Genomic DNA, 16,627 nt, shown 5'->3' with positions numbered 1-16,627 from the left:
AAGTATTAGATTACTGGCTTACCGTGCTTATACCACAGAATATATCTACAGGGTGTAAGTAGAATGCTAGCAAAACGAAGACGAAGCAATAGTATAAGTCCCGCAAATTGCTAATGCGCGTGGCCGCCATTTCAGTGATATCAGCACTAGACTGAAGTTTCTAGCTGATGGTAGGTATATTTTTACCTAAATATACGTCATTTCGATGTTGATGAGATATAGTTCCAGCGCACTAGCAATTTGCGGGACTAATACTGATGATTACTGTTAAGATACCACAAAGAAACGCGAAAAATACTTTTAAAAAACCTGCATATTTTAAAAGTTCGCAATGTATTGCAAATGAAACATCTGACTGACGCTAGAGGTCAACGAACGTTGCGTTAGTTACCTCGTCGAGGACGGGGCATCGACCCCGAGTTTTATATTGTGGATTTGAAAAATACAACATCACTGAAACTTGTATAAGGCAAATGGTTATTGGTATTAGATTATGTTTAGGTAGTATAATAATAGCGTTAAGTTTGTGCCAATGCAACGTTCCGATATGGATGATGACTCGGTACCAAATCAGCTACTTTTTATCAAAATTCAAACCGCTCGCTTGTATGAAATATACATAGCACATTACGGGGCAGCAAGTAATGTACATCGGCCATTAGAATGACATTTCGGCTTTGTAGAGCGTTGTCCTGTCACTCATACCTATATGACGCTTTGTCGGTCTCAACGACAGAGATAGTGCACTAGAAATCTGCTATCGATGTATACATTACTTTCTGCCGCGTATTGAACTATATGTGACGTCATAAAAATTTGACGTAATTTGAAGTAATTTTTTAGTTAAATCGATAATTTAGAATGGTTAGCAAACTTAAAATTAACTAATTAAATAATTCCTTATTCCTAAGAAATAATTTATTATTGACATAGGCGTCAGCCCCATCACACCCTGTATAATACTGTAGTTAGACTTGATTCTCAGACATAGCGGCGGCACAAAGCGCTAATTACAATGGTCAAGTTACCGATACTTGCGCAAAGCTATCTGTGTCCGATCGCGGTCTGTCGGTCCGTGTGTCAGCCGCCGCGCCATTGTGCGAGTTGCGACACTATTGTGTGACCGAATCGTGATTGCATGTATTGGGTTTCGATAACTTACTTGCTTCGCGGACAAAACTTTGACAAGGAAATGTTCTGTTTCACAAGCCGAGTTTTTTTTTTTTTTTTTTTTTTTTAAATATTGTCTTGTTGTTGCAAGCTCAAATAATTTATTCAAAGTAAGTGCTATTGTACACTGTTTGATTGTCAGTTGACTTGTTGGATTTGTAAGATGACGTAAGTAAAACTAAAGCTACGAGGGTTCCAAAAATCCAAACGTGCCCAGGTCTGAGAAGAGCCCACAACAAACTTAGCCGGGTAATCCTGTGCAAACTGCCGAATTTGTTTTGGGCTTCTTCTCAGACCAAGGACTCGTTTGGAACCCTCGTGGTTTTAGTTTGAAGCAGGTAATTATTGTTCCTAATTAACACCATTATGTCAATTGACAACCAAAAATGTAAGTACATGGTGTCCATTTTGACTTTAACATTAAATACATAGCTAAAATGCGGCAATTTTACCAAAAATAACCCACAAGTTCAAGTACAGTCATCATCATCATCATCATCAGCCTGTGGACACTGTTGGACATAGGCCTTCCCTAAAGAGCGCCACCACACCCGGTCCTCAGCCTGGCTGGATGAGGAAGGCTGAGGCAAGTACAGTATTTTTTGTTAATCACTAGTGTCAATAGAAAACTCTATAAAATGAGAGAACTTAATAAGCTTCGGTTCAATAGAGATAGAGAACTGCTACACTGTTCAGCTGTTGTAAATAGCATTAGGCACTAGTTTGAGATTACAAACTATTATAATAAAATAAACACAAGATTTCCGAAGCACCATTCAATGAAACTACCTACTTACCTACTCCAAACGCATTTCATTTTATCAAATACAAACACGATCACAAAGCTCGCAACAATGCGCTACTTAGAGCGCGTAATCCTTGCAGTGGTCATTTGAGTTGTCAGTTTTTGCCTCGCTCGCCTCATTGTGCCTCACACTTGCCGGTAGCCCGAGGCACCGAGGCCGAGGCCGCATCATTGTTGCACGCCGGTCAACTTTGTCCAAACCGCAGAAAAAACGCCATTAAACTTCGTCCATTGAAATTCGAAAACTGCAGAAAACGCCGTGGAAAAAAGTTCGGAGAATTTTTGCGGCGAAATTGGTTTGTTGGTTTTGGTTTGAAAAGGATTTATTCCGCGTTATTGGACACAAAGAGGTTTGTTTGGAGGCGTTCGTAGAGTGGGGACGATTGGATGATTGCTTATTATGTTCAGTGCTCAGCGAAACTTGGCTGTTTTTGATTTACGAGAGGTGTACTCTGGATTGAAACACTTTACACACCTTTGAGAACATTATAGATAACTCTGTCATACAGGTTTCTTCACATTGTTTTCTTTAGAGCAAGTGATATATTTTGATTACTAAAAACGCACATATCCCCTAAAATTAGAAGTTAAAAAAGTAGAGCCTGGGATCGACCTACGGACCACAGACAAGAAGGCCGAAGACCTAACCTTAACCACGTGGCAATAAGCATTCGTATCGTACAATAACATTATGGTAAGTATATTGTTTGGCAATGTCCGGTCGGTGTGGATGACGCGTCACGTCAGTGGATGATCGCCGATACCTCCGCTCGCACTCCTGTTCCACTGTAGAGATGTGCGCATCAAGCGTCGATACTAAATAAAACACTTCGATAACAAAATACAAACAAATATACCCAAATAATTAGTCCAGCTAAACAACATATTATTTAGATCAATAATTGAGGTACTTCAAACTAACAACATTCAAATCAAAATTTAATAATTAAAAGTCGTTTATGTAAATAATTAAGAGTGTGTCTGTCTGTTTGCTAGCTTTTCACGGCCCATCCACTTAGTCGGTTATGACTTTGGTACAGAGATACCTATAGCTTGCATCCTGGGGACGGATTTAGGCTACCTTTTGTCCCTTAGAAGTCGTGGACATTATCCCATACGTGAACACTGGAAAACATGTTTTTATTTTTTTGGCTAGTTGTCTAAAAATCTAGGTAACCATGTAAGTTTTAGTAGCTGACAAATAGCCCGAACAGTTTTATCGACCTCTGCCGCCGCGCGTCACTAGAGGGCGCTGAGAACGCGACACTGCAGGAAAACTTTCGTAAGGGGAAATGAAATGGGATTGATAAAAATTGGAACCAAGCCGCCCGCACAGGGACGGACTCAGTGCATCAGTGCTATATACGAATATTGCATGTGTTGCTGATCGCAAATCTCGAAAACAGCTGAACCGATTTCACTAATTCTTTTTTTATAATATTCCTTGAAGTAGGTACGTGGATGGTTCTTACGGAGAGAAAATTTTAAAAAATTTGAATCGACTGCTAGGCGGTACGAAGTTTGCCGGGGCAGCTAGTTATATATAAACTAATAGCTTAAACTCACCATCCCCTCCGATAAGTACTGCAGATTGTCTCTACAGTGAGCTCGAAGTGTTTTCTCTCGATGGTGCCGCTCTGATTCACAGAGTCCACTCTGTCTTTCCCCGTGCTATGGACCGAACCCAACTGGACTATTACAATCATCTCGCAGTCCCGCGACTTCGTCCGTTTGGACTACACCCCTATTTCATCTCTTCAGTGTTTAAATTTTCAAAAATCCTTTCTTAGCGGATGCCTACGCGACGTCATAGACGATTGTGGCATGTTGTGGCGACATTTTTAGGTAAGTAAAGTGTCAATGTCAGCTGAGATCGTCGCACCACAAATCACTCAGTCGCTCAATATTTTCTAAATCGCACCTGATTTTGCAACACCTGATGAGGAAGCTCGATCCTTCAGCTACGAAACTAATAACTTCCCTAAATGTATATGAAATTATCTTGATATATATTATTAAACCATTGTAAAAAAGAGCACAAAATTGGTTATGATCATCGAAATCGACAAAAATATCGGGAGGAAACCTGACATCGAAAATATCATTCATGATCGCGAATGAGCCATATTGTTTTTCGGGATAAACTTACCTATCTGTTTATCCGGAGTATTACCTAATAGGTATACTTATAGTATCTAGCATTCAAATCCGTAGAGTAGTTTCAGGGTGAAGCCTGCACAGACAGACAGACAGACGAAAACTAAAAAATACATTTTAATGAAAGAAAAACAGCAAAAATAGGTATTTTGGAGTTCGGTCCTGCGTTTTCCGAGGGCACGAAATTCACTTAGCGTCGTTTGTCGAAGCTTTTCGCCTCTTGAAACTTTTCAATAGCCGGGAATCGAATTCAGTCCCCCCTCCCCCCCTCCCCCTCGTGACACCTGGCGCCGGCGAGCGTGTAACCTTACTGTATATTGCCAATATGGACGTCTTGAGATTACAATTTAAATCTTGGCGCGCGGAAATTTTAATTATAGATGAGAATATTATGGACTTACTAAAGTCTAAACTAAACCTAAACAGTTCAGGGCACATACTTAGTTCCAAAACACGATAGATGTGTGACAACTGACAAGGTGCTAGATTGGCGACCTCGCACCGGTAAGCGCAGCGTTGGTAGTCGCAGGGAGCCGCTGGATTGCGGCGGCGCAACACCGTGGCGTGTGGAAATCCCTGCACGGGACCCATTTCCAGCTATATTAATGATGATGATGATGATTAATGTTGTGTTGTTGCCGAGGTCTAGATTCTAGACTGTAAACATTGCTTATACCTAGCAGTTAGTAGATATGTGTTAACAATGTGTTTGTGTTTTTTTTTTGTTGTTTTACCTAAAATGTTTTATTTTTTGTTTGTTTTTTGATGATGTGATGTTTATCTTACGGGGGTGACATAGTCAGCTATGACTTAACCCTCAAAAAAAATAAAGAGGAAAAAAAACGTAGCAGTTGTTCCATGTATTCCCATGTTATACGTAGGTATAAGTATAATTGGGAGCCGTGATAGCTCAGTGGTTAAGCCGTCTGCCTCCTATTCGGAAGGTCGGAGGTTATACCCCGGGCACGCACCTCTTACTTTTCAGATCACTTGCTTTAACGGTGAAGGAAGACACCGTGAGGAAACCTGCATGCCTGAGAGTTCTTCATAATGTTCTCAAAGGTGTGTGAAGTCTACCAATGCGCACATGGCCGACTATGGCCAAACCCTTTTCATTCTAAGGGGAGAGCCGTGCTCAGTAGTGAGCCGGCGATGATGATGACGTACAAACACAAAATAGAGCCATTAGTGGTACTCCTCCCCCCCACAACACCACAACAATGGCAGCATTTGATCCGTCTTCACAAAAAGGTGTTAATGCGTTAGCGAGGGACGAATTACGCGTTGTATCCACGCTCCGGGATCCGATGTACAGGGGGATCCAGCTTGGTTCTAACGTTTTTAGGGTTCCGTACCTCAAAAGGAAAAACGGAGCCCTTATAGGATCACTTTGTTGTCTGTCTGTCTGTCCGTCTGCCTGTCAAGAAACCTACAGGGTACTTCCCGTTGACCTATAGAATCATGAAATTTGGCAGGAAGGTAGGTCTTATTGCTGACATTCGGGGAAAAATCTGAAAACCGTGAATTTGTGGTTACATCACACAAAAAAATTAAATTGTGGTCACGAACTAAGTAATAATTAGTATTTTCAACTTTCGAAGTGAGATAACTAAGTATATCAAGTGGGGTATCATATGAAAGGTCTTCATCTGTGCCTATATTCTAAAACAGATTTTTACTTATTTTTATGCATCATAGTTTTTGACTTATAGTGCAAAATGTCGAAAAAATACGACTGTAGTAGGTACGGAGCCCTCGTTGCGCGAGCCTGACTCGTACTTGGCCGGTTTTTTCTCTGAAGATACGGAACCCCTTAAAAAAAATACGTTTTTTCATCGTAGAAAATCCCGAGCACCATGTATAAAGAAATACGTTCCATATTCTCCGCGCATCAAACCGTGAAATGTCCCACTCATAATCTATTACCATTATTGCAAAACCCATTACGTACACGTCACCACCACGCTAAACCCATTCACACAATTCTAACCCCAATATTCCAACTGTACAAAGGTTAAAATCGCTTGTGAATATTTTCCATTTGTATAAAGGAGTATGATTATGTATTTGTTAGGCGTCGCAGTGTCATAAGCCCCATACAAACGGTTATTAGAAGGATAACTCGGTAGGAGGTCAACAGATTAGCGCGTAATGTGTAAGCCTATACAAAATTACTGTTAATGCTCATTATTGTGGTGTAATGCGATGTAATAGAGAAAATGTATGGGGCTTTTATATTATTACTTTATCTATAGGTATATATAAAAAACCAACCAAGTGCGAGTCAGACTAGTGCACCGAAGGTTCGTATTTTTTCGATATTTTGTACGATAAATCAATAACTATAATGCATAAAAATCTGTTTTAGAATGTACAGATAAAGCCCTTTCATATTATGGTACCCCACTTGGTATATTAATCTTACTTAATGAAGTCGCGGACCACGGACTACTAAAACGCCTATCTTATTAGGTATGTAGATAATAGATAGATATGTATTATTTCCTAGGCTGCTCAGAATCAATTAAAATCTGAATCCCAATGTATGCGGCAGTGGCGGCAGGTAGACTGGAGCTGTAAACATTTCCGTCTATAACAAAAAGTAAATGGTGTGTTCGCGTCCGCTTCAAATTAAAAGCCGATGAGGCGAGGCATTGCATTTGAGGAAGTCATAAAGAAAATGCATTCAGCATCCCATGTTGGTGGCGTCAGGCGTGGAGCCCAGGTTATGAGAAACTGCCACGTAGTCTTATAGTAAAATTGCATATTTCATTATATTCATTACATTTATATTCGTTATTATGATTAACCCTTCGCAGACCCGTTTATGAAGATGTCGCCACATTCGCAAGCAGATAGCGCTTCTCGCACATAATATATGAAGAAAAAAACCCAAGCCTGACAAAGCTCTCACTAGATGGCAGCAAGGGTACCTTCCTCGGAAATGAAAGTAGAACACATAAATCTGAATCGCACTATCGGAGTGTTTAGCAATCTGCACTATAATAAGTATATAGAAGTTTCAAGACACAACCGTCGGCCCGGCTGGCGCTACTGAGCAACACAACCGCTCGGTGGGAGATCTCGCTTTGGTTTGGTACGGTCGAGCACAGCCACAGCTCCCATACACCAAGCACAGGTCTTCTCTCGGAGTGCGAATGGTTAGGTCGTCACGGTAGCAAAGTGCTGATTGGCGGACTACACTCTCTTTGAGAATCATAGCGTCACTTAGAACTTAACTCTTGTTGTCACTACCGCTACAACGGCCGCCCCCGCCGCCGCTCGTGGCCGCCCCCGCCGCCGCTCGTGGCCGCCCCCGCCGCCGCTCGTGGCTGCCCCCGCCGCCGCTCGTGGCCGCCCACGCCGCCGCTCGTGGCGCGGCCCACTCGCAGCACAATGAGCGAGTGTCGTTAATCGCGTCAAGTTTTCCATTTCCCGTCTGCGTTGTCTCTCAATTTCATTTGCGCGCAATTACACTCACTACTTGCATTGACTCTTTTTGTCACTGTTACTACAGTGGAACTAGGAGTCAGCTTAATTTAGTGGTTACAAACTCTATTTGAACAATTACTTTCGCTTATAAAGACTGTCTGAGATAGTTATCAATGTATTAAAACCGATGGCTACTATCGACTTGAGATTTCGTACGTAGCTTCTCCCTGTAACGTTGACATCTGAAGAAAGGATTTTGAGAACTTCCAACGGAATTTTTATAAAACCTAAATTGACGGACGAAGTCCCTAGTATCAGCTAGAGAGGTATAGGTACCTACCTACTTAAGTATTTACTTTTTCATGACAGTAGTAGTTGTTCAAAATCTAGGTATACTTATGGATTTATCTGTGAATATAATGTATCGTGTATTTTCTTGAGTGAAACCATTCACACGCCTATAGGTATTATTTAAGGTAGGTACTTATTATTAGTATCCGACTGTATCGTAATCGGTTTAGCATTTTAGCTGTAAGCAGTTAACAAACAGACACACACGTGTTACCTTTAGGTATATTTACATAATGGGCCTCTGGATTTTACCATGGAAGGATTTTACAGCAGACCACTACTGGGTACAAAGGGTCATAATTCTGAAAGTTACCTACTCGAACCTATTGAGTGGTACCTACCTACTGCCCATATTATTATCTACTATCAATGCACTTTTAAGAGGTAATTTGAAGCGAAGGTCGTTAAGTAGCTTATTATTTTTTGTATTAAAACGGAATCAAACGCTCCGCCTAAACGTCTTTCAGCTTAGGAACAACTGTATCAGTTTCTTACACACGCAATAATCCCTTTACAAATCTCTAAACATGCTCCAAACAACGAGAAACAATCACAAATTTACCGATGCTGAAAACAGTGCCAAGCAAATGTAAGCTTTATTTCGATCAAAATAAGAAGTGTTACATTTGGATACAACTGCAAATAAAGTTTGCTAATCCGCGACAAACATACAATTGTGCAAAACCGCCAATGAGAAGGACAATTTCCTTTTTTTCTCTCAATTAAAATTACTCGCTCTTATTTCATGTGCAAGAAATCCTTTTTTCGTATTTCAGAAGGTTTACCAGCTACGTCGATAAATTTGTTCCTTATCATTATAAGGTGTTAGATTTGACACAAAACAATTTTTTGCGAAATTGCGCAAAATGTGAAGAGGAATTACATTGTACAGTTTTGTTTGCACACAACACACAGCACACACAGCACACACAGGCGAGCTTCAGCGATAATCTGGCAATTACCGTGCATTGTGATAGGAATACTGCCGCCTCGAGAGGGCTTAGGTAGGTAGGTATACTACCTAAGTACTTGGAGTTTCTAATTAAGAAATCTCTTTATCACTGATTACTATAAAAAAAGGGATTTCATAATTTACCAGCGGATCCACTCTGGCTTGATTCGGATGGAATTTATAAAATCCTTTCTTAGTTACTTAGTAGCATTCTAAAAATTTGCTAAAAACACAAAATCATTTGTTATGAGGAGCAGGTAGGTACATTACGTTACGTTAGATCCAGATTGGACTACTTAGGACGTAAGATTCCAATACCTTGATCAGTCAGTCAGTTTAACCTTGTATATTTTAAGTTTAGAAGGGTTTATGCCAGAAGTTTCAAAAAAGAAGAAAAATAAAAAGTGAACAACGAAACATTTATATTGGTTTATTGAAATAAACTTCTATGGACAAAAAATAATATGAGAGATCATTTAACAGTACGGGATATAAATTATAAGTATGAAGTCCAGTCAAAATAGACATTCAAGCAATTCGCATTGAGCTAAAAACTGGTACGAATGTTGGGAACAGCATAACATAAATGAACCTGAATCGGTCGATCGATTGCTGTTCTCAATATTCGTACCAATTGTTAGCTCTGTGCCAATTATTGTAATGTCTATGTTGACCGAACTATACCTAATATTATTTATATCCGATAGTGTGAAATGAGCTTAATCTAAATATATAAAAGGTGATTGACTGACTGACTGACTAGGTAACTGACTGATCTATCAACGCACAGCTCAAACTACTGGACGGATCGGGCTGAAATTTGATATGCAGATAGCTATTAGATATGTAGGCATCCGCTAAGAAAGAATTTTTGAAAACTCAACCCCTAAGGGGGTGAAATAGGGGTTTGAAATTTGTGTAGTCCACGCGGACATCTAGAGTGTAGATCTGTTGGCCTTTTGAGTCTGAACTGAGTAGTATACCTAGGTACCTGAACCAAGGGCGGATCCAAGGGGGGGGTCACGGGGGTCATGACCCCCCCCTGGGCTGCGTCCAGGACCTAGGTGGACCACTAATTATAATTGTTAAACATAATGTTTTTTATATTTTTATATACCTAGATTTTATGTAAGTTCCTTCAATACTTAATCAATTTAATATAATATTTTGTATGATGGCAAAAACATTATGTTCTTGCGAACAAACGCATCCAAAATTTGAATTTTACCGCGCCACCGCTACCTTTCATCGAGATGTCACATTTCGTGTGACGTTCTTCAATGATTGAAGAACATCACACGGCACTTGCCCAGGGCCCACGATCGATTGGGGCCCAGTAGTCCCTGCCAGATCACCAAACTATAACAGACCAACCGATATTTTAATACCCAAAAACATATTTATTTCGATAAAATCAACGGTCAAAAAAGCCATCTCAAACAAAGGACCGTAGAGATTGTTAAATAGTCTTATATCCGATCTTTATTGCCTTTACGCAAATGATAGAATATTTCATTCTTTTTCACACTTTTTAAAAAATTCCCGACAGTAAAAACCTCTAAAAGTAAAAAATAATATGTATTATATACCTATAATGTATTGGTCGGATTGGTCCTTTACGTTTATTATTTATAGTAAAGTTTTTATTATCCAAGCGCTCGTTGCATCTGGGGACCCCTAAAGATAATAGAACTATTCTTTATACAACAGATGACTTTATAGTTTTTAGTACAATTTTTTTGGCATTTATCTATATCGTAATACAATATTTCTGACATTTATCTTTTATTGTAAATAATGTCATAAATTTTGCGCTCGCTTCGCTCGCACGTACGATTCACTACGATTAAAAATCCCTTCCGAGATGCAAGCTATCACTGAGTAGTACCTACCTACCTACATTTGGCCGTGAAAAAGTACCTAACAAGATGATAGACAGACAGAAAATTTCGCGCTCGCTTCGCTCGCGCTTTTGCTCTGTATTAGTTGTTGCCCGCCCGCAACCTTGTCCGCATTTATTTAGGTTTTCAAAAAACCGTAGGAACTCTTTGATTTTCCGCATAAAAAGTGTATGCAGGTTTCCGGGACGAAAGCTTTCTTTGTGTAGTACCTGGTCAAAAAGATAGACCGTCAAATGGTAACAGATAAGTAGATAGACACGCTTTCTCATTTATAATATTAGTAGCTACCTTATGATTTTATCGTAAATATATGAAAAATTTCGCGCTCGCTTCGCTCGCGCTTTTACTTTGTATTGGTTAATGCCCGCAACTTCGTCCACATAGATTTAGTTTTTTAAAATTTCCGTGAGAACCCTTTAATTTTCCGGGATAAAAAGCCGTTTCCGAGTGTAAACTATCTCTGAATAGTACCAAATTTTGATTTAGAATATGGACTTTGAAAAGGTAACAGATAGATAGAAACATTCGCATTTATAATACGTCTTGAACGTGACTTATCTGCTTTCTTTGCCTATTCCAAGAAAATAGTACCTACTCTGTCAAGATCATAGGGGCCCCGTTATTCTAATGTGCCCAGGGCCTCCAATAGGTTAAAGACGGCCCTGCGTGCGGGTGTGCGGGGCGTCCCCCCCCAACCGCCGCTCGTCATACCCCGATTACCAACTCGACCTGTCGCAAGAGGTCGAGATGTTGTGACTTGACCACGACTATGTGACCCCCCCCTGGCACCAAAGCTGGATCCGCCCTTGACCTGAACCTGGTGTAGGGGCTCGTCGGCTTACCTACTGCAGCGCAGCTGATGCTAACAGCTTACAGCTAACAGCTAACAGCTAACTAGCAATATAAAGTGCATTCCAAACAACTCCAAGAAAATTAAAACGAAATGAAACGACAAACATTGCAATCTCGAAAACTAATTCCGACTTTACATTCGCGAAATCGCTTACGAATAATCGCTTGCCAATTAAACTCGCTTATTTCCTTAATTCTGAGCGATTGCCCGCTTAAAAAGCTTTCATTGCTGAACACAACGCCACTAATCAAATTACTGCTTTAAAGTGTATAACTTTAGAGTTCAAAATTGCGCAATTTTCTACGTTAAAGACAGGATGATATTACAGTTGATTATGAGAAAATGAGATCGGATCTTATTGCTTGGGATTAGAGTTTAAAATAGCGTGAAAGCGCGGTGAGGAGCGTTAAATGGGAAATTGTGAGCTAACTCGGCGACGACGGAATAAAACAACTCTTTGCGCTAATAATGAGAAAGTGTGCACAGAGTAGACACGCGGTAGAGGCATCTCATCATCAAGACATTATTATTTTTTGACTTTATGCAAACTTATTGTAAAATCCTAGAAGGGTTATTTATATGAATGACAAGAATAAGGTTGGGAATGATCAAATAAGTTTTAAGTGATATTGTGAATAGATGATAATAAAAAGAGTACCCAGCCTTCTCAGACCAGCCTACTGATTCGCTAACTCAGTGTCTAACACTAAATGATAGCCACCGGGCTCATTTGACATTTATATAAATTATTTTATTGAAAGTTTTCCACGAAAAAATATTTTCATTTTTAATACCACTCAGTGAAGCAGCAATGTAGATTCAACCAAAGTCAAATAAGCTCGGTGGCTATCATTCACTGTTAAACACTGAGCTAGCGAATCACCTCGCAGCGCGCATTTGGAACCCTCGTATAGCTTTAGTTTTAAGTTTACGTAAATTAGATACATAGGTAGGTATATAATTTTACATAGGTATTCAATAATCGATAATCAAAATGTGTAAAAATAAACAAATTAAATAATTTACCTATACCTAATATAATTTGTGTAGATATAATATTTTGTGAAGACTTAAGATTGTAACCGGCCACTTTACTTAGCTTTCTAGGTTTTACAAAAATCCCGTAGAAACTCTTTCATTTTCCGAGATCAAAAGTAACCTATGTCCTTCTTAGGGCTGAAAGCTATCTCTGTACCAAATTTCGTCAAAATTGATAAAACGGCCATCCGTTAAAAGCTAGCAGACAGACAATCAGACAGACACACTTTCGCCGTTATAATAACGAGTAATGGATGAAATAAAAATAACGAAAAGTAAATATGAATACTTACATAATATTATATTGTTGCCCTGTTCCCAAGTTACTCTGTGTGTGTCGCTGAAGAGATTCAAAGGGCAACTAACTGATCGCTTATTGAGGATGTGCGATGACGTGTGGTGTCGCCGTCGAGGCTGTGTACTGCTGCTGCTGCTATATTGTCGTTACCTATAGGTAGATGACGTGTCGGATCCTGCCACCTGCGCCAATGCGGCGCGGAAGCTGACGGGCTCTAACGGGGTTCTTGTCCGACTGCAGTTAGTCACATGCCTTTTTTATTTATTCCACCTGAAAATGTATTTAAATAAAAAGGTTAGCAACAAATCCTGAAAGGCCGGCAACGCATTGGCTTGGCGGTGCCTCTGGTGTGCAGGCACATGAGTAGATTTCCAGTGTTAACTGATTGATCTATATCCTTATGTCAATCTTCATTCAAATAAATTCTGTAACGTTAAAGTAGGAAACCTACTTAAAAATATTATAACACTAGATAATGCCCGCAACTTCGTTCGCGTGGAATTACGTTTTTTAAAAATCCCGTGGGAACTCTTTGATTTTCCGGGATGTAAAGTAGCCTATGTCACTCTCCAGGTCTTTATCTATTACGCATGCAAAAAATCACGTCAATACGTTGCACCGTTGTGACGTGATTGAAGGACAAACCAACAAACCAATAAATCAATAAACCAACAAACCAACAAACAAACACACTTTCACATTTATAATAAGGGTACTGATGGAGACGATAGCTCAGTGATAGCTTCTAACTGGCGACATCTAGCGTCTAGTAGCTAAACAATCGTAAAAGCTCTAAAAAAAATTCTACACTTTTATTTCTCATAAAATTACATGAAACTAGATTCAAACATTTACCGACATAAGTGTTTTTGTTAAATGCGATTTTCTTTTTAAATCATCATCACCATCATCATCATCATCATCATCATCATCATCATCATGGTCAACGCACCGCCGGCTCACTACAGGGAGTAAGAAACGGTTCGGCCATAGTCTACCACGCTGGCTAAGTGCAGATTGGCAGACTTCACACATCTTTGAGAACATTATGGAGAACTCTCAGGCATGCAGATTTCCTCATGGTGTTTTCCTTCAAAGCAAATGATAAGTATTTAATTACCCAAAACGCACATAACTCTGCAAAATTAAAGGTAAGTGCTCGGGACCGAACCTCCGACCTCTGATTAGGAGGCGGACGTCCTAACTACTAGGCTATCACAGCTTCTTAAATAAATTAATACTAGAAAACTGAAGGAAGAAATCTTCAATCACAATTAAAAACGGAATGTGTTTAATATTTTAATACTTACTCTCGGCTTATATTCCACATCGTTATTTTCTAAAAACTAATTTTACTTATTTAAATGTAAATACATACCACGATTAATCTAATGTTTTTATTTGTCTATATTTCAACGGGTCCACCGCGCCGTGGTCAGACGGGTCGTCCATGACAGCTCGAACGTCATCTCTCGCAGCACTACAGTCCCGTCGCGTCGTGATCACGACCCGTGCAATTGGGTACACCATAATATTATTATCGACAAATAAAAACATCAGATTAATCGTGGTATGTACCTACGCGTTATCAATATTAAAATATGTCGTTAAACCACGAATTAAGCTTAAAATTATTAATTTAATTTAAACCTTAAATTTAGTTTACGTAACCTATTTAAAAAGCTTTTCACACTTTTAAAATATTCTAAATTCTTACCTAAGTAGGTACCTATTAAAAAAACATATTTTTGGTAAATACAATTTACTACTAATTCATTAAGGTCCTATCCAGGTAATTAATTAAACCTAACGATTCAATTTCGTTCATAGATCATCTCAATTGTACCACTAGCGCCATCTATAGTTACTGCTTGTCGAGTTTCTGCATTAAGCCTGTAAGGCCATCTATTGGTGAGTTGCCAACCTCCGTCGCAGCTTATAAACTAACGCCGTCTACAGTTCCGTGGCCCGCCTGCGCTGCTGCTTGGCGAGTTTCTGCTCGACGCGCACGACGTCCGCCAGGAGGCGCACGGCGGGCTGCATGTCTGCGAGCGCGATCTTGCTGAAGGTGAGGCGCAGGTGCTGGCACGGCGCGCGGCTGTCGGGCAGGAACGCCTGGCCGGGCACCAGCATGAGGCCGCGGTCGAATGCCGTGCGGAACACCTGGAACCAGGGATCTCTGTGTAGGTACTAAGCGCTGGATAGACCATATCAAACAGGAATTTTTTGATGCTAGTTGAGTAGCCTTCGCTTTATAGGGTGCCAAAGGGTCTCACCAGGTTGTAGACGTCGTCGACGTCCCGGACCCGCGCCCAGTGGAACAGGCCGCCGGCGGGGTCGTTGCTGTGCACGAGGTCGCGCACGTCGCGCAGCGCGGCGCTCAGCGCGCGCATGCGGTGCGCGTAGAAGGAGCGCGTCGACACCAGGTGAGACGCGAAGGCGCTGCGGTTCCTCATCAGGTGGTAGGTGATTGCCTGGAGGGAGGGAAACAAGTACTTATGTATCTACGGTACTACCACTTTTATACTTAATTTATACGTTACGCTGATGTACTTGCGCAGAAATCTTATTTTTGAAAATATCTCAGCCAATCATAGCGCGCGCCCGTTCGCTATTGGCTGTTATCCACGCGCCATGTTTTGATTTGGCAACCTAAGTATTTGCGATGAATCCGTCATTATCTCCATACCTAATTATATTCTCTCTCACGATAAATAACAGATGAGGGTAGTAATTCTAATGCCGTATCTAATATCATACCATAATCACAAATCTTTTTAAATTCCTAATTTACCCCCTTAAAGTTTGAATTTTCAAAATTTCTTAACGGATATCTATACGTCATTTGCATCCCACAGCACGATCCATAATATGATCTGTGCAGTAGTTTGAGCTGTGCGTTGACAGATCAGTCAGTCAGTCGCCTTTTTCTTTTAGGTATATTTAGATAAGGTGGATATACCCTTGATCAGTACATTCAGGCATACATTAAATTCTGTCATCATTAATCATTCTTAATAAAGTTAAGAACAGAGATTAATAATTCACAAAATATTTTCTCAGCCTATTTTCCTGTCCAATAGCAAGTGTTCGGTATTAACGCTGATGACGTCATAAGATAAGATTAATTAACTAATTCAATGCTAATGAGACTATTGATTAAACATTACAGCAATTTAATTTATCCTATGACTTATATCTACTTGTGTAAACTGTAAATGCATGCTAAAAGTGTTATTGATTCCCATATTCCAAGCGATTATTTTTTAAACTGTATGTTTTGCAAAGTCACCGGCTTATCGGTGTTTTAAAGGATATATTTCGGAGAGTGTGCTCAGGAACTTTTCGATCTTGTCCCCCCTTCACCATTTTACCACCGAACCGCAAGACGTCGGGCGAGTTACTTATGTCGTCAACGTTCCTCATAGGAACGCATGGCTAAGGTTTGGAATACTACTCTTCCACGATCTGTGTTTCTTAACAATCACAACCCGGGTATCTTTAAAACAAGGGTGAATAGGCATCTTTTAGGTAAATGCGTCCCATCTCTACCTCACCATCACTTTCCATCAGGTGTGGTTTGCCTATCATGAATAAAAAAAGCCTCGCGTAAGTTGAGTAAGAGATGAGCAACTATGCCAATACTGGAAACCTATGTAATCGATGAGTT

The 16,627-nt window shown here is 40.1% G+C and overlaps 1 protein-coding gene across 2 annotated transcripts in view; it reads right to left on the bottom strand.

The window, feature by feature from the left end:
- Window positions 1-16,627, bottom strand: part of LOC117983527 (kynurenine/alpha-aminoadipate aminotransferase, mitochondrial) — a 154,650-nt gene that overhangs the window by 128,986 nt on the left and 9,037 nt on the right. For both annotated transcript variants that reach the window (XM_069499983.1, XM_034970095.2), the window contains 2 exons: window positions 15,234-15,431; window positions 14,336-15,120 (listed from right to left, as the gene is read on the bottom strand). In XM_069499983.1, the coding sequence (XP_069356084.1) occupies window positions 14,911-15,120; window positions 15,234-15,431 (408 nt within the window). In that variant the 3' untranslated portion in view covers window positions 14,336-14,910. The remainder of the gene's footprint in view (window positions 1-14,335; window positions 15,121-15,233; window positions 15,432-16,627) is intronic.

This window comes from Maniola hyperantus, chromosome 7 (genome assembly GCF_902806685.2).
Source record: "Maniola hyperantus chromosome 7, iAphHyp1.2, whole genome shotgun sequence".
NCBI classification, from domain to species: domain Eukaryota; kingdom Metazoa; phylum Arthropoda; class Insecta; order Lepidoptera; family Nymphalidae; genus Maniola; species Maniola hyperantus.
Note: the sequence above shows the minus strand (reverse complement) of the source record. Positions and strands in the feature narration are given on the sequence as shown.